This window comes from Pristis pectinata, chromosome 3 (genome assembly GCF_009764475.1).
Source record: "Pristis pectinata isolate sPriPec2 chromosome 3, sPriPec2.1.pri, whole genome shotgun sequence".
NCBI classification, from domain to species: Eukaryota; Metazoa; Chordata; class Chondrichthyes; order Rhinopristiformes; family Pristidae; genus Pristis; species Pristis pectinata.
This window is the reverse complement of record NC_067407.1, coordinates 38,298,538-38,323,622: the sequence shown is the minus strand read 5'-3', so window position 1 is coordinate 38,323,622 and position 25,085 is coordinate 38,298,538. Positions and strand designations below refer to the sequence as shown.

The following is a 25,085-nucleotide window of genomic DNA, read 5'->3' as shown; positions in this document are numbered from 1 at the left end:
AGTTGACACCTGGCCTCTACAAGGCAGAGGCGGAGGATTAAAATGTTACTATATGTTACTGTATGCTACGGCTCCAAAAGGTTATAACAGATGGGATCCGGTGTAATAGATAGCTATTTGGATAGAAAATTGGCTTGGTGGAAGGAGACAGAGGGTGGAAGTGGAGGGCTGCTTTTCTGATTGGAGACCGATAACCAGTGGTGTGCCACAGGGATCAGTGCTGGGTCCACTGTTGTTCATCATATATCTTATTGATCTAGAAGAGAATGCAGGTGGCATGATTAGTAAGTTTGCAGGTGACATCAAAATTGGTGGTAGAGTGAACGGTGAAAAATGGGCTTAAAGGAGCGAAACAGGAATTGGATACATCTACTCTACATAGACATCTGTAGTGCAGTCCAAATTAATGGGTGGGAAACAGAAAAATCCTGTTTAAGGTTACAACAGGATCCAGATCAACGAGGAAAGTGGGTAAGGGGATGTCAGATGAAATTTAACTCAATAAGTTCAAAGTGAAATTTTGGTAAGTTAAATCAGGGCAGTACATACACAGTGATTAGCAGGGCCCTGGGGAGTGGGTTGAACAGCGAGACCTTGAGGTACAATACATAGTTCCCTGTAGAGAGAGTGGTGAAGAAAGCAATAATGTAGGGTAAATGGGCGGTTGATGGTCGGTGAGAACTTGATGGGCTGAAGGGCCTGTTTCTGTGCTATATGTCTCTTTGATGATGACTCTAGGGTAGATGATCAACCTGGACCAGACCTGCACCATAACCAGCAGGAAATCTTTGACATGCCTTTACTTACATGCAGGACAAAGGGGTGTACAAGTGCCTGGTTGATTTGGACCAGGGGAAGGCCTTTGGCAGAATATCACACATGTACATTAAGGATGTACTCTCCAAAATGGGTTTAAGGGAGCGAAACAGGAATTGGATACATCTGCTCTACATAGACATTTGTAGTGCAGTTCAAATTAATGGGTGGGAAACAGAAAGCTTCCTAATCAAATCCAGTCAGACAAGGCTGACCTCTCTCCTCTCCCTCCTCTGTTTTGTTTGTGTGTTGTGTTGAGCCTTTTGCTGAATCCATCAGGAAGGACACAGGCGTTAGAGGGGTGACAATGCCAGGCAGTGGGGGCACTCAGATCCCTGAACATGGACATTGACACTGTCTTCTGCTTGGAGCCACAGTGGATCCACAGATTGATCAGCATCTGCAACCAGTTTGAACCAGAGTCAATCTCAGCAAGAGTGAGGCCATGTGCTTTGGCAATTGGCCTAAACAATCCTCTGCTCACTTCACTGTCAAGTCTGACTACCTGAAGGTGCTGGGAATCTAGATCAGAGGAACCAGGGTATGTGCAAGAATTGGCTGGAGTGGATAGCCATGGTGAAATAGAAGTTAGGAATGTGGGAGCAGCACTTCCTCTCGATGAGGTGAGAGGCAGGCGTGAGGCCTCTTAGTGTCACTGTATGTGATGCCGGGATAACCCCTACCCTATCCTGTGTCATGGCAGTCACCTGAGCTGACTTCTGCTTCATTTGAAGATCCAGGATGGATCACTTCCCTTGGGTCGTGATGTACAATTCACAATACTCCCCAGATGTGTGTGGAGGCAAAAATGTGTGTGGCTCTGCCTTTGAGTGTGGCTGCACCAAGCCATGCATAGAACCAGAGTACACAAACACCAAGTGTCACTATGTGTTGAGGTTCAACCTGTCCCTTGTGTTGCAAACTCCTTTGACCACAAGACCATAAGGCAGTGGTCAGTACGGAACACGCTGGAGGCTGTGTGGGAGAAGGAGACAGTGGCTAGGGTGGACTGGTTCCCCAAGTAATCTATCAAAGCCATTTGGAAGAATGGCTTATCACTAGAACTCACAAACAATCACAAGGACCTCCAGGTTCCAGCATCCCAAAACATTGACTATCCCTTTGCCTCTCTCCAGAATCCCTAGTTCACTCTTCCCTCCCCACCCATCCTTCCCAATTCCCTGGCATTTGCCTCTGCAACTGTAGGAGGTACAACACCTGTCCCTTCACCTCCTCTCCCACCACCATCTAGGGATCTAACCAGCACTTCCAGGTGAGGCAGAGTTTCGCATACACCTTCTCCAACCTTGTTTACTGCATTTGGTGCTCCCAATGTGGCCTCCTCTACATCGGTGAGACCAAGTGGCCACTTTGCCGAGCACCTATGCTCTGTCCGCCACCGACATCTTGAGCTCCCAGCTGCAAGCCATTTTAACTCCCCTCCCCATTCTGACACCAACCTGTGTGTTCTCAGCCTCCTCTACTGCCAGGTGAAGCCAAACACAAACTAGAGGAACAGCACTTCATGTTCCGCTTGGGAAGTCTAAAACCCATTGGCATGAACGTTGAATTCTACAATTTTGGGTAACCTGCACCCCACCTGTTCTTTTCTCTCTCCTTCTGATCTACCCAGGTCCTCTCACAATACACCCTTCTTTTCAAAACCCTCACCAGCCCCCTATTACCCTGCTTCTTTCCCCTCCCCCACCTGGTTCCATTCACCCTTAACCCACCAGTTAACCACTGGTTCCCCTGTCCTCCCATCCACTCCCCCCACAGTTCCCACTTGCCCACTATCCCTCCCTTAGCTGCTTCCACTCATCACCTTCCTTTCTTATGAGATTCCATAATCTGCAGCCCTTAGTGTCTCCACATCACCTCCCAGCCTCAGTCGTTATCTGCACCCTTCCCTCCCCCACCAGGCTCTATATGGATCCACCTGGGTCCACCCATCACCTGCCAGTTCCTGCCTCAACTCTCCCCCTCCCCTCTTTATACTGGCTATATCCCCTTTACACTTTCAGTCCTGATGCAGCATCTCGATCCAAAATGTTTACCATCCCTCTGCCTCCACAGATGCTGCCTGACCCACTGAGTTCCTCCAGCAGTTTTTTTTTATTGCTCCAGATTCCAGCAGCTGCAGTCCCTTGTTTCTCCATGAAGACCTCGCTTTGCCGGCAGTGAGAGGGACCCTCCCATCAGATCCTTCATGTCTGACTGGAGTCTCAATTCCACCTCATGCTGCTCTCAAGATGGCTGCGGTGTGGATGAAATGATCGTTCACTTCCTCATGGACTGTGCATTTGCCAAGAATGCCTAGAAGGTGATTCAGAGGTCCATTTTGAGGTTCACCCCTAGCATCTGTATAGCACAGGAGTCTGTGCTCTATGAGGTTTTCCCAGGGATGCATACTGAGATGATTATCAACTGCTGCTGGACGATCATCAACTGGTTGAAGGATACACATTGGTCTGCCCGAAACTTGTTGGGCTTCCAGTGTAAGAAGAGATCCACAAGCAAATGCTTCCAACTGGCACATTTCAAGACGCAGGAGTATGTGCTGAGGGACGCCCTGAAGCGTAGGACCACAGTCTAGGGTCCTGCCGCCACTGAACACTGAGAGGCTGAGCCCTATGTAACAGCCTCTCAAATGCTTCATGGGAACATTGTTTAAGGAGGAAACGTGAGTGGCATTGACACATTGCAAGAGAATGTACTGAACTGATGATTCAATGATCGTAGAGAAAGACATGCCCCAATGGTATTTATTGTACATCATTATGATTAAAGTATATTTTTGCAAATAAAAATTAGATTCCTATGCTGTAAGGACTGTACTCAAGGAAATACACTGTCATAAATATCAACAGCTACTAGGTGAAAGCCTAGTGAAAGTTGCCCTCTGGCCTGCCTGAAACTCACTGGTCTTCCAGTGCAATGTGGTGTCCGTGACTACATGCTGCTAACTGGAGCAATCTAGGGTCCAGGGCCAAGCACTGAGGGACAGGCTGACACTGGGTGTAGTCACCGTAAGGGAAGGGCCATAGTTTCAGGATGTCTTATCAATGCACACTAATGGAATCCATGTTAAAACTCCATGAACTGTTTGTTCAAAGCTTGTATATAAATGATAATTAATGTCATGCTAACATTGTAATTGGAAGTAACGTGACCTGTGATGAAAGTGCTGACATGAATGTTTTGTATTATATACATATATCATATATTTTTGAAACAAAAAAATATTAGATTTTAGATAGGGCATCGAGAGGCAGGGAAAGATTACTTGAAATTCGAGCAATCAGGCATGCTCATTGAACTTGGAGGCAGTGCCAAACTGAGTATTAGGTTAAATTCTTGGGAAAGAAGTTTAGAAGCTTCTATTGAAATGCTGCTATTGGAATCAGAATTATAAAATGAAATGGAGACCCATGAAACCTGGAGGCAGTCAGGCAGTGAGTGCTTTTCAGAAGATTGTAAAGAGCTGAGGCAGAAAAGAGAGATAGAACAACCCTGAGGTATACAGCATGCTGCAGGGATATCAAGGAGGATTTTGATTTTTTCCAAAAATGGGCCTTTATGTTAGACTAATTATTTGTCTTTCCCTTTTCCATCTTTCAAATTCAACACTAGTTATGTTACTGAAACAATGAAACTTAATGATGCCACATGTGGAACAGAGGATTGAAATTCTATAAACATGAGCACAATGCTGGGTCCAGCATTAATTCTACGACCACCTTAAAATGACTGGAAGCAACAACAAGAATGGAAATTCCTTTGACCAAGCAAACCGCTATCTTTATCTGGTATCTTACAAAGTTGAAAAAAATTTCCACATAAGATGCTTGTCATTACACTATACCCGGTGCTACATATTCTTTGGACATATAATCAAATAAGGGCAATATGGTGTAACTTTTTTTGGCTAATTTACTTGTTTCCTTTCCGTAATCACTAACATGATAGGACATGATTCAATATGTGAGAAGTAGGAAAATGAGGGGATACCTTAGAACACCTGGCTCAGACAGTCATTTCTCAGGTGTTGAGGATGTTATTGGTGAACATTCAATATTGGTCAATATTACAACTCATTACATGCTTATCCACTAATCCAAAAGGGAAGCATGATAATTTAATTGTTAAGTTAAAAGAACTCGTAACTGGAATTACATAGCTTGGACTTGACAATATATCAAAATATAATGACATATATGAAATAAAAATATATATCCAGCTCTCTTAAATCCATTTCACCATCACAGTGTTCATTTTGAAATATAATAAATGCGGGAATTTTTCACAAGACTTACTGTGTAGAAAATGACTGGCACTACTTGTCCCTAGCTTATTGGCAGCCACACATGTGTAGTTGCCATAGTGATCCTCTGTAATGTTAGTAACAGTGAGGATAGATCTGGTGTTGAAGTTCTTGATATGAATCCCTTGCCTGCCGGACGCCAACCTAATGGATTGACAAAAACAAGATGATTAGAGAACAATGATCTTTATTGCGTGATGGAAATCACACTCTTTCTTCCTTATATTGTATTGTGTGATCCTGAATTAAATCCTCATTCTTTCTGTAGACAAAAATTGTTTCAACAGTGTGAGGGGAAAGCAACATACAATGAGACAAATGGAATGGTGAAATTACAATTAGCATCAATAATGAGCTGGTTGCACTTACCTTTTGCTGGCCTTCTATAGGAAACAACCAGCTATCATCTTCTCATTGTTCAAATAGTTTCTGCACCTGTGCCTATCTGCTGAAAGATGGACGTCTGAGATGAGCTCTAGGTCAGATGCTAGCTGATTTGACTTCCCCTTCGACAGTGGACTCAGCACAGAATCTGCCAGTGGAGCACTGATGTACTGGGGGAGGGGGAGGGGGAGGGGGAGTGGGGGGCAACATGCACTCTGCATCTTTCATTCATTTACATGGGGTTGGTGACCCTGTAAAAATAGGGAAGTATGTGATATACTTAGTTGACTTCAGTTTAATGCACTTATTGTTGCATTAAAATAAAGTCAAGTAACTATCTCACATATATTGTTTTAAATTCTTGTTTTCCTGTTTTTATAAATCTTTAACTACCAGAGAAAATTAAAAAAGTCTTTGGCATCAACAAACTGTCAAAGGCAATTAATAGGTCCCGGTGATGGACCTCAGGATGTGGTGTCTTACCCCTGCTTCAAGTATGTCATCTGCTCCTGCTCAGGCAAGGAGGATCAGCATGGCCAGTCCTCGCTATCTGGCACAAGTGAAATGTGAATGGTTAAGAACCTTTGGGCAGTGGGCCAGATCCAGGATAATCCAGTCCAATATACCCAGTGGGTTCACTGAAAGCATGAAGCACATCTTTTATTGAACAAATGGTTTGTACGCTTATGAAGGCAATCAGTTTAAACTCCCAGGAAAGGCAGTTTGGAAATTTATACTTATTTTGCTTAGCCGTGTGTTTTCATTTCTGGATTTCCTATCCAATTTTGTTTCACTATATATTTTCAACAAATGAAGCCTACTTTTACAAGAGATGTCTTTCTTTTGCTGCTTTAAAGGTGTCTTTATTTAAATTGAATTCAAATTCTCAAGGTACCTGGATGAGATATGCACTCAAATTGTCTGGATTATTAGTTCAGTAACTAATGCATGACCATTGTTGGTGTCTGATTCAGACAATCATTGTGTCATCCATGTAAAGTAGCAGACAGTCATTAACTTCCTCTGACTTATTAATCAGAGTTATGCTCACCAAATTTTGGCTGAAGTCTTTATTCTCTCGAGCTCCATCATAACAATGGGGACAGAGGCAGATGAAGAGGACAAAATTGAGGATAATGATGAGAATGAAAATTTCTTTCTTTCTATCTGACGATGATGACAGAGCTCTAAGAGAGTCTGTGGAATTTGTGACCCATATTTGTCTGATTCAACCTGTCCTTAAAGTACTCCAGCCACACTTGCTTTCTCACTGCTCAGGCAACAACTTAGGAAATCTCAGCTGGGCATGTAGACAGTGTAAGTGAGGATATGAGACCAGGTGATACATGTAGAAAGGAATAATCATGAATAGAGGAAGAAGTGCCATTTTCCCAATAAAGCCTGTGCAGAAGTGTGCCCTTGAGTGCTGTATTGGCCAAACTCAGAATTTATGGGATCTTGTTTCACCTCAGGGACATGAAGTCAATGAAGTATGTGAAGGAAAATAAAGTACTGTTTGAGGTGTAACTACCCTCGTAAACTCTAGAAACAATATGAAAAAGAGTCTTAGAAACAGATTATGATATTAACCTGATCATTTATTTTTAGGTATTGATTGATAGACAGATATTGGCCAGGATACCTAAAGGAACTGCACAAACATTGCAATAGTACTGTGGGATCTTCTACCTATAACTGTATGAGTGGAGGGTGGATTGATTTAATGTATGAAACAAAAAGCAATACTGTGACAGCATTAAAAAGAGAAATTGCTGGAAAAATTTTGTAGTTTGGGCAGGAATTTTGGAGAGAGAAAGAATTAATGTTTTGGTTCGACGACTTTTTGTTCTGACATAAACCATTAACTCTGTTTCTCTTTCTACTAACGCTACCTGACCTGCTGTGTATATCCAGCATTTACAGTTCTTATTTCAGATTTTCATCATCTGCTTTTCAATTAGTGAAACAATATTGTCAGCCTGATCCAATAACTTCCTGGTGCAAGACCTGAAATTTCTCCCACTGTGCCACTTTGATACTATGTATACAGATTATGAAGAATTGCGGGGCCAGGCAGAAGCAATGAGACTGCTGTAAATTCCTCAGATGTATAGAAGAAATTGGGTGGGGGAAGGGCAATGCTAAGAAAAAGAGACTGTCAAACAGATGAAAGTATTTCTTGATAAATTTAGTCCTGATGCTCCTTGCAGCATCAGCAATTGACCTTATGACCCACACCATGCTTTTCATACCAATACCTACAACTTATTGGACCTACAGTTTAAAAGTCAAGGCAGCACCTCAAGAAACAATTGAAGAAGAATCAAGAAACAATGACATGAATCAAACATGAAATAAATTAATTTAGGTTTAAAGAATTGTTGCGGTAAAGATAGCAAATATCACATACTTTTGAGGTGTTTCCTTATGAATTGCCAAACAGTTGAGAGAATGTGAACAGTCATCATTTTTGGTAGGGTTGAAAGAATAGGAAGTAGCAGAATGGCTGTTTTCAGTCTTTGCTGAAAGTTAGTATTGTTCTCAGTATATAAAGTGTGGAGTATCAAAAGGTATCTTCCAAAAGATTAATCTCTAAGTAAATAACGTAAATTGGGCAAATTGTTTGTTCTAGTTTTTGAGGGTAGTAGCAACTAATGATTTCATATTTGAGTACCTTGGAATGTTTTTTCTACACCATGTAATCACAAACTGGGTGTTATCAAAAGACAGCATATGGATGACAGTATCATGCTGTGATGGGAGGTGAGGAGAAGGGCATATTGGCAGTGCTTGCAAAAAGTTACAGAGTAAGGAAACTAATAAAGAAGTTTTACTTCAGTGATCCTGGTAACACCTTAAACTTGTGGTTCTATAACCAGATCCCACATTTACGTTTGCTGGAACCTCATTCTATGCCTACTGACGTTTCATCTGAACTCTATTTGTAATTAGAAGGAAAGAAGACCTCTTGGTCCTGACCATCAATAAGCAACTCCACTGCAAAAAAATCTACATCAACAAGATGCCGCAGCTTACACACTAATGAAACACGTCCTTTAAGAGGTGCTAACTGGTTTTAAAACGTGGCAGGCTTGCTGTAATTTTCATTCTCCCCATCTGTCTGCAGGCATCATGATTAAGATGGAGATACAAGATACTGCAGATGTTGTAATCTGGAGGAAAAAACAAACTGCTGGAGGAACTCAATGGATTAGGCAGCATCTGAGGTGGCAGAGGGATGGTTGACATTTTGGGTCAAGACATTGCACCAGGACTGAGAATGTAGAGGGGGGATAGCCAGGATAGAGAAGTGAGAGGAAGGGGTAAGGCAGGGGCTGGTAGGTGATAGGTGGAACCAGGCGAGGAGGGGGATGATGGGAAGATGGAGTCACGTGGGAGAGGTGGGGTTGGGAGACAGTGGCTGGTGGGTGAAGGGTAGAGACAGATAAGGAGAGGAAAAAAGGGACAGATGGAGCCGGTGGGGGGAGGGGAGAGTGAACTCATAGAGACATACAGTTACACAGCACAGAAACAGGTCCGTTCCGATGAAGTTGCAGAACTGAATTAGTCCCATTTGCCTGCATTTGGCCCATATCCCTCTAAACCTTTCCTATCCATGAACCTGTCCAAATGTCTTTTAAATGTTGGAACTGTACCTGCCTCTACAGCTTCCTCTGGAGAAAGAGACAGAGGTTGGTAGGTGATTAGTGGAAACCCAAAAGACTACAGATGCTGGAATCTGATAAATAAGAAGGGTGATAAGTGGAACCAGATTAGGAGGGATGATGGATGGATGGAACCAATTGGGGGAGGGGAAGAGGATGGGAGATCCATTAGGTCAAGTGCATAGGTGATAGGCAAATGGAACCAGGTAAAGGAAGAGAACAAAACTGGCTTGGGGGAAGGGGGGGTGTTGGAAAAATGGAGGGGTCGGGTAAAAGAGTGTGGGTGGATCAGAAGGAGAGAGAAAGGAACACAGGGGGTGCGGGTTATAAAGCATCTGGTGGGTGCCTGGAATGCACTGCCAGGGGAAGTGGTGGAAGCAGATACAATAGTAATGTTTAATAGGCATTTAGACAGGCACAGGAACAGGCAGGGAATGGAGGGATATAGCCCATGTACAGGCAGAGGGAATTCGTTTGGATTGGCATCATGATCGGCGCAGACTCTGTGGGCTGAAGGGCCTGTTCTTGTGCTGTACTGTTCTATGTACTACGCCGATGGTAGGAACATTGTCTTTCCCAATTTCAGGTAACCCACACTCCCGTGTTGATTTCTCTCTCCTTCTGATCCACCCAGGTTCTCTCAACCTCCCTTTTTCTGACCTTCCCCCATCCCCCATTACCTAGTTTCATTCCCCTCCCCACCGGATTCCATCTACGCACCATCTCTCCCTTACCTGGTTCCACTGATCATGTTCCTTACTTATCAGATCCAGCCTCTGCAGCTTCTTGTGTCTTCACTTGTCACCTTTCAGCCTCTCTCTCTACCTCCACTCTCCCCTCCACCCTCCTGGCTTGATCTGCCCAATTTTCTTCTCTCCTTATCTGTTTCTACCTATCACCCACCAGTCGTTTAACTCCCACCACCACCCCTCCCCCTCCCCCACCTCCACCTGGCTCCATCTGTCCATCATCCCCCTCCTCATCTGATTCCACCTGCCAGCCCCTGCCTCACATCTTTGTACTGACTATCTCCCCTCTACACTCTTGGTCTTGATACAGGGTCTTGACCCAAAATGTAGTCCATCCCTCTGCCTCCACAGATGTTGCCTGACCAATTGAGTTCCTCCAGTAGTTTGTTTTTTTTTGGCATCAGGATTAAGACTGGCAGATTGCCACTCATCTTTAAATCAGGTCCAACTATGAAAGCTGACTGGGCTTCCTGCCAACTTCCTCGGGAGAGGATTGATGTTCCATTGATGGCTTGTTCAATCTGTGCAGGAAATGAAAGTCAATCTCAATTTACTTATCAATTCTGCCACCACAACACCTCAATGTTATCTTATCATACTTTTAATATTCCAGCGACTGTCCTGAGAACTGGGATAATTGCTTCAGTTGTCTATACCTGCATATCAAAGTGATGTGTGATAATGTTGGTAGCTAGAGTTCTGAGATGCAGGAACCATACACACAGGCAATTTTAGACCTTTTGTGGGATACATTAGCTAGTTTACCATTATAGTACATCATTTTGAAACACAAATAATTATGAGCCCATCTGTTCATGGCAGACTGTGGTTACTGTCAGAAATCAGGGTATGAAAAATGTAAAATAAGTGAAAAGGGCTAATTTTGCTAAAAGAAATCATGAAGGTTAAACAGATAAGGTAGATTACAGAAAAAGAGAAAACCATCACAAGGTGAAAAAAGAAATGCTGAAAATGCAGTTTTTCTTCTAATCATACACATTCTACTCTTTTATTTTCATCTTGAGCCATGCCTGACTAACCATCTTCTTTCTCAATGACTGACAAATGTTTGCCCATCTAACCTATCTCAGATTTCCTTTATATGGGACTAAACATTATGTCCAATATTTTAAAAATTATAAAATTGTTACATAGAACACTACAGCACAGTACAGGCTCTTCGGCCCACAATGTTGTGCCGACATTTTATCCTGCTCTAAGATCTATCTAACCCTTCCCTCCCACATAGCCCCCTATTTTTCTATCATTCATGTGTCTATCTAAGATTCTCTTAAATGTCCCTTATGTACCTGCCCCCACAACCTCTGCAGGCAGTGCGTTCCACGGACCCACCACTCTCTGTGTAAAAAACTTACTCCTGACAGCCCCCTTATACCTTCCTCCAATCACCTTAAAATTATGTCCCCTCGTGTTAGCCATTGTCGCCCTGGGAAAAAGTCTCTGACTGTCCACTCAATCTATGCCTCTTATCATCTTGTTATACCCATGACCGTTATACCCATGAGGAATGCTTTCCCCCTCCGCCTTCTTCATTTGACTTTGCCAGCACCATAAAAGCTGATTGTAGTCACCTTCAAGTTATACACCTAAACTTTTCTATTCAACTGCTGATCAACCTTTTTCTAGTAACTTCAGTCTTTATAATTTGAGCTATTGTTTTCTCGGTTTTGAAAAGTGATCTTTCATATTCATTAACACCTTAGTCTTTGGCTTTGAGCATTATTTCTTTGTGGTCACTTCTGAAGAAAGGATAATTAATTACCAAAACCATTGACAATGTTGTTTAACATTTTGCACAAAGGAGAAAACCAGTCAGATAAAAAGCAGAACTCGGATTTTCTTCCATGTGTGGACTTACCTCTTGTCTCCCTTGTACCACTCAAAAGCCGCTGCAGGAACTGCAAAAGCCTCACATCGCAATAGCCCAACTTTACCAAGGGTCATCCCAGGACTCTTAATTTCCTTTATTGCCGGAGGGTCTAGAGCAGACAATGAAATATATTAGTACACCACTCAGAAACAGCATGTAAAAAGCATAATAAGCAGATTGTAAAGTTAGATTGATCACTTTTGCATCTGAATAGGTCTATAGATCATTCACGCCTGCTGTTATGTAGTTAACATCTATGCTTTCATGTAATATTTGGATAACCTTGCATCATATTGCTCCCAATATTACATTCTGTACAGTAAAATTAAATGCTATGTCTTTTCATACACTTCATTAATGTCCATATCCAATTTAGCCTTGAGCCAACTGTTCTACCGAGTACCACTGGTTACCTGTAATCTGTCACTCAGCAAATGTTGGACCTCTATACATGCAGCTGACCAATAGTTCTGCTGCTGGACTCACCACTGAGTCCAAAGGTGGAGCACTGATGCACGGAGGTGAGGGCTCTGTGGCCGATCACATCCAGCCCCTTAGATTTATGTCAAAGCTGGCTGGCTAAAAAACAAATGGGATCACCAATCTTGTGAAGAGAATGAAGTAAAGACAAGCGGTCTATTTACTTTGATTTTTATTGATGATTTTTAATATAATCTGCTTTACTTTGAAGGGTTTTAAAATTTATTTTTCTTTTGTTACTAATTTTTACTTTTTAAAATTATTTATGTCAAGGCATTCGGGAGGTAGCAGTTTAGGCTCCTTCACCTGAGCCACTCCACCTCATGGGACTCCTCTCAGATATGCAGTCAGCTCAGGCAGTCTTCCATATCTACAACAGCCTATTACGAAAGGGCAGTAGGCCAGATCTAGTATTATCGGGCTCATTCGGTTTTCACAGCGTAACCTCTTCTCTTTAAGTTTTCATCCCACTTCCTTAAAAAGACAAAAAGAGCTTGCAATTGATTACAACTCATTATATCCTCTTTGTTGTTTTTTGGGTGCAGTGACTGTTGTTTTCTATGAAATGATGCAGTCAAATTGTATGCAGCAAGGTCTCAAGCAGCTATTAGATGAATGGCCAGGTAAATTGTTTTGATTGTATGAGGTGAGGGGTAAATGTCGGCGATGACTGCTTTTTTTCCACAACATGTAGATAATGTCTTTTTAAATTATCATTTGAAAGAAAACCCCTTTGGTGACGCAGCACTAACTCAGTGCTGGATGAAACAGGTTGGATTTTGTGTGAAATCCTGGAGTGTGGCTGGAACTTCCAACTACCACCGAATCTTTCACACCTCCATCGATCAGCTGAACATCTCTATTTAATGTTTCATCCAATAAGGCAGAATTCCCTCAGGTTAGATGATTTTCTCCTGTATTTATTATTTTTGAAGTCAGAAATATTAAGTAAAATACACATTAAGAATATGAAAAATATTAAAAGCACTTAAAACCTCTGAATTAAATGAAAATCTAAAAATACTAGCAACCTATTCCTTTGCAGCACTGAAATCAATGCAGAAACTGCATGTATACCTAAGTCTAACCTGGCGCAGATTGTTTAAGTGGATTGCCCACCAAAAGTTGTGAGGAATTTCACAACTTCTTGCTGGCCTATTGAGGAATGCAATATTGGAGATTGTTCCTGAAAAACAGCTGAGAGCAGATTTAGGAGCCCTTGGAGAAATCCCAAGCTTCCTGTTATGTGTGCAAATGTTGGGAGTTATGAGGTATAACTGCTAATATTATCCCACAAAGTCTGGGACTTAAAATTACTTTGCTTTATATATTTCAAATCATTTCAGTTTGCTTTTCTATATACATTTTATATTCTTGTTTCTGCATGTAGCATTTTCTTGTTACAAGGTTTTAAGACAGGCAATCTAAAATTAGTAAATCTTTTGAACATGAAGATGGTATTCTGGTACATGAAGATAACCTGAATTTACCTGTTCTGCTTTGTTAATGGGTGTTTAGCCAAATGACTTCAACAGGCTTTAGATCTAATCTCCAAACACATAAACTTCAGATAAATGAACACAGATTGCTGTAACACTTAAAAGAGAATAGACTAATAGACTATCATTTTAAAGAAATCCACATAAATATTGAGTACACTCCAAGCCATATAGCTATCTGGTTATCACTGTGTGGAACCAGACAGTGTACTCAAATATATTTGCCTCATCTAATTAGGTTGTTACTCTATGCTGCCTGAAATCTGCATTCTTGTGAGACCTGAGTGCCATCAAATTGCTGGTTCAGAGGCAGAGCTGCTTAATTATATTTAAATGGATCATAATTTTACCTATGGCTCCATGAGCAGTGGTTGGTCATCCATTGCATTTCTGCTGCTTAAGACAGATGTTACTTTTTCCTTCAAAACATTCTTGGAATTAACTTTCGATTTCCCAGCTCCAGTTAGATTAGGAAAATTCGACTAACTAGGATTGGTGTCTTGCAAAACAAAATTAGATTTTTAAAATTTATTTTTATGTGATTTTTATTGGAATAGAGTCATTAAATCATACAGCATGGAAACAGGCCCTTCGGCCCAACTGGTCCATGCCGACGAAATGCCCATCCAAGCTTGTCCCATTTGCCCATGTTTGGCCCATATTCTTCTAAACTTTTCCTATCCATGTACTTGTCCAACTGTCTTTTAAACTTGTAGTAATTGTAGAATATTATAGTAAATACAGCAGACAGAAAACATGAAGAAAAACATGAAAACTCCACTTTAGGTGAATATTCAGTACAAGAGATGATAGCAATTGACTCGGCATTTAGATGAAAAGAAGATTAGCCCAATTTTAAAAGATGCATCAAAGAGTAACAGAGGCAGTAGAAGTGCCATAACTGCATGAAAATGAGGTAACAGCTTGCATCTGAGTTGTCAGGAATTCTGCAAGAACTTTAGCATTTATACTGACAAAGATGAAGGGCCTGCAACTTTTGCAGTCTCCAGAGACTTTGCTGTTTGAAATACCACAGTGAGTTTTATTGGATGATGCAGATGCAACCTCAAAATCAGGCTTTTTGATGGACAGAATTTTTCAAGATAGTGGAATAAATCTTATGTAACTCATCTTTGAGTACACAGAAAAAATCCAAATTGGTCTGAAAAAATGTATTTGTTTGAGGTTAATGAATCAGTACTGGTGCAATATTTTCACCAGAACGGATTCATTAACCTCAAACAAATAAATTCTATGCAAGTCAAGAGGGGGAAAACTGGGTCTGATATTGCCCTTTCTTTGGACATCATAAGGCCTTTTAAAGTCCTAAAACTGCATCTGCAGAATACCATGCACACTTCTGATATGAAGGATTTAGTGCATACTCACTTGAGGTGTACTGGAAGTATGCAGAGCAGGAGATCATGCTGATTTAATGTTAGTACTGCTGTTCTGGGGATCAATACTTCAACTGATAATCTTTCTTTATTTCAAAGAGCTAAACAGAACTTTAAGTGGGATGAAAGCTCCCAGTGATACTATTTAATGGGTTCATTAAATACTTACTGATTAGTTGGTTGTTTATTTGGTCTGGCTATTGCTACAACTTAGAGGGGACCTGAAAGGCAAGTTTTTCACACAGTGATTGGTGAGTATATGGAATGAGCTGCCAGAGGAAGTGGCAGAGGCAGGTACAATATCAACTCTTAAAAGAGATTTTGACAGGTACATGGATAGGAAAGGTTTAGAAGGATATGGGCCAAATGCAGGCAAATGGGATGAGCTCAGGAAGGCATCTTGGTCGGCATGGACTAGTTGGGCCCAAATGCCTGTTTCTGTGCTGCATAACTCTATGAAACTGTGACAATATTACATTTTTGGTGTATACTTTAGTTATGTCATTGTCAAACATCTGTAGGGAGTGAAATGGCTGAATTATTTTTGCTGACTTCAAGGAATCTCCACAAACCACTTGTTCTCACACTTGGGTGGATTTCCTCTGAAAATGCTGCATGGACAGGGAGCATGCAGAGCAGAATACGCTGCTGGAAGAGAAGGGAAGAGGGGGAGGAGGGGGAGAGTAGGAGTCTCAGCAAGATTACACATACACTCAGGGTGTTGAGACAGAGGTTCTTCTCCTTTAACCTGAGCAAAAATCAATGCTTGAGGTATCTGGTCTTCACTACGGAGGATGCCATTGTCATCTACCAACTTCTGCAGCTATGACCGCAACATCAAAGTAGGGCAACGATGACACTGCCAGTGACTGTAAAGGTGCTCATGACTATATACATGTCTACATCCTTCTAGACTGCTGAGAGATGTGTGGAAGTCAGTCCATGCTGTAATAAAAGTATACAACAGCACAACCAAGGAGCATACAATTAGTGCTTTATTATTTAACACTAGCGGAGTGAGAGATACAGAGAAAGAGTAAACTGTAACCCATGCTCTGTACTGATCCCCACTCAAAGATTTAATGTTTGTGTCCCTCCTTTTATGCTTAATCTAAAGATGCCTAGGTGCAGAGTTGCACATACTTGGGCAGTTGCTTACAGCAAACTTTAGCAAAACAAAATATGCCTTAAGCACTTCTTTGTTTCACCCAAGCACTTGCACATCTTGCAGTCACAACTATAGTCATGCCATGGTTGAAGCAATAACAGCTGTATAGTATTAACCCTTACATTTCCAGTTACTTTTACAGATGTATTTGCAAAATCTCACAGTTTGTCAAGCTCCATTACATTTGGGAAGTCCCTGGCGCTCTCTCTATATATTAACTTCATTCACTTTCCTGACAGCAATAGGTGGAGTGAGCAAAAAGATTAGCAGGCTTCTGTGTGGTGCAGGGTGCCATTGACTGCATGTATGTTGTTTTGTGGCTGGCTCAGGCCAACTCTACCAATATACCTGAACAAAATGGGATTCTACACCCTCAACCTCAATGTGTGCAGCGGACACAAATCGTACAGGTCAATGTAGTTCATTGCTGTGTAGCCCATCATTGTAATCTACCAGCTTCAGCAGGCATAACCCTACCCTCTAAGTAGGGCTAGGATTGGCAATGACAGTGAAGGTTGCTGCTGGAGATATTGGCAACATCTTGTAGTAGCCAGCAATTGTAATGCCTTCATTGTGAAGCAGTCCTCTGTGCTTGGTGACAAGGCCATCCACTGACTAACATGCCTTACATTTCTGGTTTGGTCACCACACCAACGTGCACAATACACATATTATATGAACAGTGTTGCCACAAAGAAATCTAATGGAATTGACCACTAGGGGGTAAAACAATGGCCCTACTGTTTGCATTGCACTGGACTCCTGCATGACTCTGCTGAATGGGCCTCAAAGTTTGTGGTGGTGGCCGAATGCTGATCAACTTTGCCATCATGAGGGAACACTCTTTCCAACATTCAGGTGAGAAACTGAGAGATAGGAGCCCAAGGATGATGAGGAGGAAGAGGAGGAACAAGTTGAAATCCTGCAGACTGGGTAGACTTTTCTGACTGGGACAAATTTTAAGAACCAATTCAAATGCTTCACTAGTAACCTGAACCCCAAATTCCATTCCCGACTGTCATCCTGAAAGAAGGTAGAAGGTCTGTATACTGTGGACTACTGACACTCCCCAGAGTACATGATATCAGTACTAACAGTATGCTGGGAGGTCAGATTACTGGAAGCCCCTTTGAACACCAATAAGCAAAGTCATTGTGGAATCTGTCCCACTGACCCGAAATATTATTACTGCTTCTCCCTCCATTGAGCTTACCCAGCTTGCTGAATGTGCCCAGTATTTTCTGTTTTATTTTTGACAGAGCAAATGTTTTCCAATAAACAGAGGACTGATCACTGTGTAGTGATCCCTTTGCTACTGAAATGATGTAACTTGATCAGAAATAATAATGTTAATAGATCTTCTTATTTTTAAAATGCAGTTTCCCCAGTTTATCTAAAACCATAGAAATAATATAGAAACTCCTCCATTTTGCCAGAGTCTCCTAGTGTTAGATAAGATGATCTGGTCCTTCAGCATGTTCTCAGTAATTGCTTGACTAACTTCCACGCTCTGAAGTAGAGGAACAGTAGTCTTGCGGCCTCATCACCATGGTAACGATACTTGTCCCCAAGTCAAAGGAAACAATATTCAAGCTGTTCTGAATTGAGTGTAATCAACTCAGTGATTTTAAAATTGAACTGGATTAGAATGTTAGGTGTCGAGTACTTCACTGGGCCAATGCAGCAGAGTTAATGCCCAGCACGAAGGTTAAGGCTCTGAATCATTTTACTTGTATGTAAGAAGAATGAAAGGTAATTTTGCTCCTGAAGAAAATATCACCATCTTTCTCTGGGATAATTGCAGAAAGCTGCTATGCTGAAACATTTCTTTCACTTTCTTTAGCAGCTGCAGAGCAATAAAATCCCAGTTACCATTATATTGAGTTGTGCCAGCTTATACCAGCACAAGTATTCCAAGGCTCACCAAAATCAGAGCCTCAGAACTCACTCACAGGAGCCTACTGTGTTGTTGATTCCTGCTGGGCATGCTCACACAGGTTGCTGTTGAAGGGCAATTTCATGCCATTGAATCACTAGCAATAGTACTCAAAAAGGTCCGGGCAGGGGAATGGATGTGAACAGGATGTGATAGTTTTGCTCTCCTCCTCTCCTGATCACATCCATAGGAGGGAGAGGTCCACTGAAAAAGGAGGTGGGGTGGTTGAAAACTGGAGGAAGGGAAAATATTCAGAAGGGAGAGGGGATTGGGAGAACATTGAAGTGATTAGTAGCAAGTGACTGAACACAGGGGTGGAATGACCTGGGGCCAACAATGATCTTTGGCATTGCAGTGGGCCTGCAAGATGCATCCCAGCAACCTGAGGCTTCACATTCAGTTAAGTTTTTTAAAACATCTCTTTAATTAGGCTCTATGCAGATCACTTATCTTGGGGCAGCCTAATTTTATAAAGTGGGCTTCAAACAGACATTAAGCCCTCTCCTTGAGATGCAATGAGCTTAATACTTCTTTTAGACACAGTTCTGACCAATTTACCAGTGCTCCACTGCCACACATGACAAGTGTGCAACACAGTGGATGCTTGGGTGCCTATTGTAGATTTGAAAGATAGTTATAACAACATCAAAGTTCCAGGCCAATATTTGTTTCATGAGCTGCAGCCATTGTGTAGTGGAATGAATTGCGGAAGTACAAAGATGTTTTATTCTTGGCTCTATCTGCCTCAGTCCTGGGATGAACAATGCAGGGGACAGCTTCTATTTACTATCCTAGATCTTTATTATGGCCAAGAAGCAATCCCAGCAGACTCTCCTTCTGTATGATGTGATACCTGAAACAGGCAGGAGAAATTGAAATGCAGTGCTGGCATCTCTGGTCGCCAAATGCATTTACAACAACTGACATTGGGATAGTTATGCTGTTACTGAGAGAACTGCCAGAGGCCCAATGCCAAAGGTCTTCCTGGGGGAAGGAGAAGAAACTATTAAAAGGAAATTTGTCATTGTTCTCTACAAGACTTCTGGTTTGGACCCAAGATCTGGTTTCTTTGGGTGCCCCTTCAACTATTCACCCAGTGGAGTTATGTGAAGGAATATGGGCAGCAAATTAGCAGGTAGGTAATACCCATTCTGCCCACCTTTACCTGATGCAGGTGCAGACCTGAGCATAACCCAACCTTCCCAATTATTACACCAAGTTGGACAGAGAATAGAACCATGGCCCCCTCAAGAATAAGATAACTGCTCACTCCTGCACTCTATTATTAAGCAAGCGATAATGGAGCACTTAGAAAAGTGTAATATGATTTGGCATGGTCTACTGGAAAGAAAATTGTGTGGACAGTTTTATAAAAGTGTTTTGAAGATGTAACCAGTAGTTTAGCTAAAGGGAAGCAATGGATTAGTAAACATTCAATGCAGTGGCATATGAAGGGACATCACAAAATATAAGGGGTTCTATGTTTGTGGATGATATAATAGCACAGAAAGAGAATTGGCTATTGGGCAGGAGACACAGTTGGAATATATGAGCTAGGTTGGAAGCCGTTCATTGCTCAGGGGTTGCTAGGCTCAGTGCTTGCGCTGTGGTTTTTCACAGTGACTTAGATATAAGAACAAACTGCAACTGCCTGGAAAGTGAATGGTGCCTCTAAAGGTGCATTTATGAGGCAGTGCTCAGTACTTTTCAGGGAAAAGCCAGCCCAGCAAAATTCTGCAGCGTTCAAGGCCCAAGACATCGAGTGCTACAGAACTGGGCCTTCCACTCACAAAAACCTTTTCTTCATGTACATTCCTGCTGCAATGGAAATTAGGTTAAGTCTGGGTCTTGTGGGCTTGGCAGGGAGACAGTTGTGGGGGAGGATAGTATGGATGAATGGCAGTGGAGGGTGGGGGGATCTTCACCTTGATTTTGGGTAGGGTCATAAGGTAAGGAGTAATATTTGGCTGGTGGTGATTAATGGGGTGGTGGGGTGAGAAGTTGGGACTGAATATTGGCTGCAGGTTGGATAGAAATTTAGTGTGGCTTGGGAGAGGAGGCTTGTGTCTGGGGGAGAGGTTTAAGCCCAGGGGAGAATTGTCAGAAAGACGTTTTTAAATTTAAAGAGAATACATCTGAGGCGGCCACACTTTCTGGACTCCGTGCTCCACAGGAATGGGTCCTGCCCTCGGTAGGCTTCACAAGACCTGCATTTGCATAGAGATGGCCACATACGTGCCAACTAAATTATGGAAGTAGCATATTTGGGTGTTTTGGATGCCACGCTCATGCATGAGCTCCTCTGTGTAGATGCAGGAACAGAGGACGTGCATGGACAGTGCAAATGTCACAGAAGTCACGGTGCGTACAATTTTGTTTTGTTTTATTGAAACTGCATTGTACAAGACACAAAACTATTTAATTCAATTTGAATTCAAATTCAAATTCTAGCTGACCAAGTTACTTGATGATATTAAACCAGGTGGAAAAGTTAAGTTATGAGAAGGATAGATATAGAAAGGTTAAGTGATTAGATATAGTGGCAGATGAACTAAAACATTTGTTTCATGATGGCATATAAGCTAGGATCCTAACCAAGGCATCTACAAAATGGACCCTACCTCAGTGCAGCTGGTGTTAAGCAAGCTGCAACATATCCTGACACTTTTTTTCAGTTTTCCTCTCCACAATGCCACAGCTCGCCTCTGACAAGCATTCTACAGTGGCATGGTGTCAATGACGACAACCTTTCCCTCAATGTCAGCAAAATAAATGAGCTGGTCATTAACTCTCAGAAAGGCAGGAGGTGCACATGCTTCTGTTTATGTCAACGGTGCTGAGGTTGAGAGGGTTTAGAGCTCCTAGGAATGAACATCACCATTACCCTGACCTGATCCAACCATGTACACACCATGGCCAATAAAGCACACTATAGCCTCTATTTCCTCAGAAGGCTAAAGAAATTTGGCATGACCCCATTGACCCTCACCAATTTTTATAGATACACTATAGAAAGCATCCTATCCGGATTCATCATGGCTTGGCATGGCCACTGCTCTGCCCAAGACTGCAATAAACTGCAGAGAGTTGTAGACACAGCTCAGCACATCACAGAGACTAGCCTTCCCTCCATAGACTCTCCATCTATACTTCTCGTTGCCTCAGTGAAGCAGCCAGCATAATCAAAGACCCCACCCACTCTGGACATTCTCTTTTCTCCCCCTTCCAATTGGGCAGAAGATACAAAAGCCTGAATGTGTGTACCACCAAGCTCGAGGACAGCTTCAAACCTGCAGTTAAAAAAACTATCGAACAGTCCCCTTGTACGATAAGATGGACTGTTGACCTCACAGTCTACCTCGTCATGGCCTTGTACCTTATTACCTGCCTGCACTGCACTTTCTCTGTAACTGTCACACTATATTCTGCATTCTGTTATTGCTTTTCCCTCGTACTACCTCAATGTACTGATGTGATTAAATGATCTGTATGGATGGCATGCAATACAAAGTTTTTCACTGCACCTCGGTATGTGTGACAATAATAAACCAATTTACTACTGGAGTACAGCTAATCTATAGGACCAATTAGAAACCGTTCACCCATGTTCCCTCCAGTCCAGAACTAAGGTCACATCAACTTCAGTCACGGAGCTGCAATGCGCAGATATGTGTGCTCTTGAGGCCAAATTCCAAGTCATCGTTGATTCATTTATAGAAGTATACGAGATGTTAGACCTCACATTTACCATCCACAAAAGAAAGGTCCTCTATTAAACTGCCTCCACTGTACAACACTGCCTTATGCCAATAATGGTTCATTATGAGAACCTGAAAAACATAACCATTTCACATATCTCAGGAGTCATCTCAGTGAAGGGAGATATCAATGATGAAATTCACCATTGCCTTCAGTGCATCCGCACAGCCTTTGGCTGTGTGAGGAAAAGAATGTTTGAACTCAAGAACTCAAGCCAGGCTCAAATCAGACACCGATGGTATCTCCGGAAAATCCTCTAAAACCATGGCAGGATAAATAAACCGACATCAGTGTTCTCTCCAGGACAAACATCCCCAACTTTGAGGCCCTAGTTATATCCAGTCTGTTGGACTACTGAAACAGGCACTCTACTCTGTTACAGCAAGGCAGCCAGGTGGAAAGAGAAGATTCAATAATGTCCTCAAAGCTTCTTTGAAAATGTGCAATGTTCTCACCGATTCCTGGAAATCACTGTACCATGATCACTCAAGGTGGAAGAGGATGATTCAGGATGGCACAGATAACCTTGAGTCAATGGGTCAGATGTACACAGAGGCCCAATGTAAGCAGCTGAAGGAATGCACCATCACTCAAACTGCCTACCCGGCCACTCCATCAAGCACATCCTGCCCCACTGTCTGTCTTTTTTCACATTGGCCTCACTAATCACCTCCGAATTGATAGAACTGTAGTGGAATTTAGTCATCCTTGATCCTGAGGAACTGCCTAAGTAGAGGTAGAGAGAGTATAATGTGGGCAAATGTGAGTAAGTCCTTTGGAAAGAAAATCAGAAAACAAAATAGAGAGCAATTATTAAAATTAGTATTCAGGTTCAGCAAGCAATCAGGAAAGAAATGACATTGTGACACTTATTTCAAGAGGTTGGAGTGCAAGAATAAGTCAGTCATGGTGTAATTGTATAGGGCTTTGATAAGACTACATCTGAAGTACTGTATATTGTTTGGCCCTCTTAACTCAGGAAGAATTAATTCCCTTGCAGGTACTGCAACTGTGGTTTACTAGAATAATTCTTGGGATGAGATGGGTTTAGAAGAATGAGAGGTGATCTTTCTGAACCATATAATATTCTGAAGTGGCTTGACAAGGTGGATGCTAAGAGATTGCTTCTCTTGGCTGGACAGTTTGGAACTAGAGAGCTTAGCCTCAGGACAAGGGATTATATATTTGGGCCTGAGTTCAAGAGGAATTTTAGAGGAAATTCAAAGGGCAGCAGGTGCACAATTGTGGATTACCTACAAGGGTGAGATTAATGGATTTTTGGAAACCAGGATAACCAGGGGATATGGAGATCAGCCGGAAAAGTGCTGAAGTTGAAGATCCACCATGATATGGCGAAATGAATGATGCGGTTTGAAAGGCTATGAGTCCTAATCCTGTTCTTATTTCTTATGTTCTTACTGACAGCATGCTCTGTGGCAATGATATAATTTCCTCCCACATGGATAATGGATTTTGTAATCAGAAATTGAAAGCCACTGACAGGTTTGATTGACATGTAGGATGGAAAATGATGTTAACTTGATGCTATTTTCATTGAACTGGGGCTGGAAGGTGGGGGCTGGAGAGTAAAAATACTGAAAAGGGCAAACTTCTCAGACAGGTGATGTGAAAATCATTTGACTGTCAATTTGTACAGATTTTTTACATCAACAATAAGGGAACATGTACAATGAATAGTCTTTCTTTTAATTCACCACTGTTATTTGAAATAAAAATTTCCATTGAGTTCTATACTATGTTTTGCGATTCAGTATTCAATCGGGGAAAAGTCTATTTTTCTGCAGCTGGTATGTTATGTGTCTGAGAGCAGTTTCCTCAGCCATCCCTCATTCATGCCAATAGTTCAGCCTGACATCACATTTAGTGGAATGCAATTTAGCCAGGATTCATGTGCTCACAAATTACTGTTGACAGCATTAGCAGCCAAAAGCTTAATGCATCTGAATGACATTCACTATCCACTGTATTAATGTGTGCTAATTCATTTATTTTATCTTAAACCTCCACAAACTTCAAGCCCTAACTTGTTAAGTGTGTCCAGCATTTTTGGGTTTCTGTCAATCTGCAGTATCAGTGCTTTTAGAATTCAGCATCAATCAAGCAAAAAACTACTTCCAAGTGGTTTGTTAATAGTCATTAATCAGGACTGTCATCATATTGTGCAAACTACTTCACAGCCTGAACCTCTTTCAGCTGGGTCTGTATGGTAAAGAGTGGGTAACTGATGCCAAATGCAGACCTGGATTGAAACAAACACTGTGGATTAATCAAATTTCCAGAAGTACTAAATGTGAGCTGTAGTAAGTGAGTGACATAGCCAAACAATTACACCAGGAGATTGACAATACTTTCTTGACAGCACAACTTCCTCAAATGAAATTCAATGCTGATAAACATTGAACAATGCAGCACAGGAACAGGCCCTTTGGCCCACCATGTCTGTGCCGACCACGGCACTAATCTAACCAATCCCATTTGGCTGCACATGGTCTATATTCCTCCATTCCCTGCCTGTTCATGTGCCTGTCTAAATGCCTCTTAAACATTGCTATTGTATCTGCATCCACCACCTTCTCTGACAGCATGTTCCAGGCACCTACCACTCTCTGAGTAAAAAACTTGCCTCGTAAATCTCCTTAAAATTTCCCCCTCTCATTTTAAACCCATGCCCTCCAGCATTTGACATTTACATCCTGGGAAGATGACTCTGACTGTCTACCCTATCCATGCCTCTCATAATTTTATATATTTCTACCAGATGATTTTAAAAAAATTAGAATTATCCCAGTGTCTCTCTTGTTCATTGTCCAAGAAACTGGAAAATAGTCAAACTGTCAACAAAGGTACTTATCAATAATAAACAGTCAGAGGCAGGCAGTATTCCTGTTGGGGCTTTCTTCCAAATTGAGTGCTTCTGGAACTTTCTACACAGGCTGTTGCAGCCTAGGGAGCAGTTAGTGACATGACACAATCTTTAAAGGGATGACAGCATAAAA

General features: G+C 41.9%; 1 protein-coding gene across 2 annotated transcripts in view; it reads right to left on the bottom strand.

Moving 5' to 3' along the window:
• The window catches only part of negr1 (neuronal growth regulator 1), a 386,601-nt gene that overhangs the window by 55,621 nt on the left and 305,895 nt on the right, over positions 1–25,085 (bottom strand). For both annotated transcript variants that reach the window (XM_052010858.1, XM_052010857.1), the window contains exons 5-6: positions 11,818–11,938; positions 5,133–5,284 (exon numbers count right to left, since the gene is read on the bottom strand). In XM_052010858.1, coding sequence (XP_051866818.1) covers positions 5,133–5,284; positions 11,818–11,938 — 273 coding nt within the window. The remainder of the gene's footprint in view (positions 1–5,132; positions 5,285–11,817; positions 11,939–25,085) is intronic.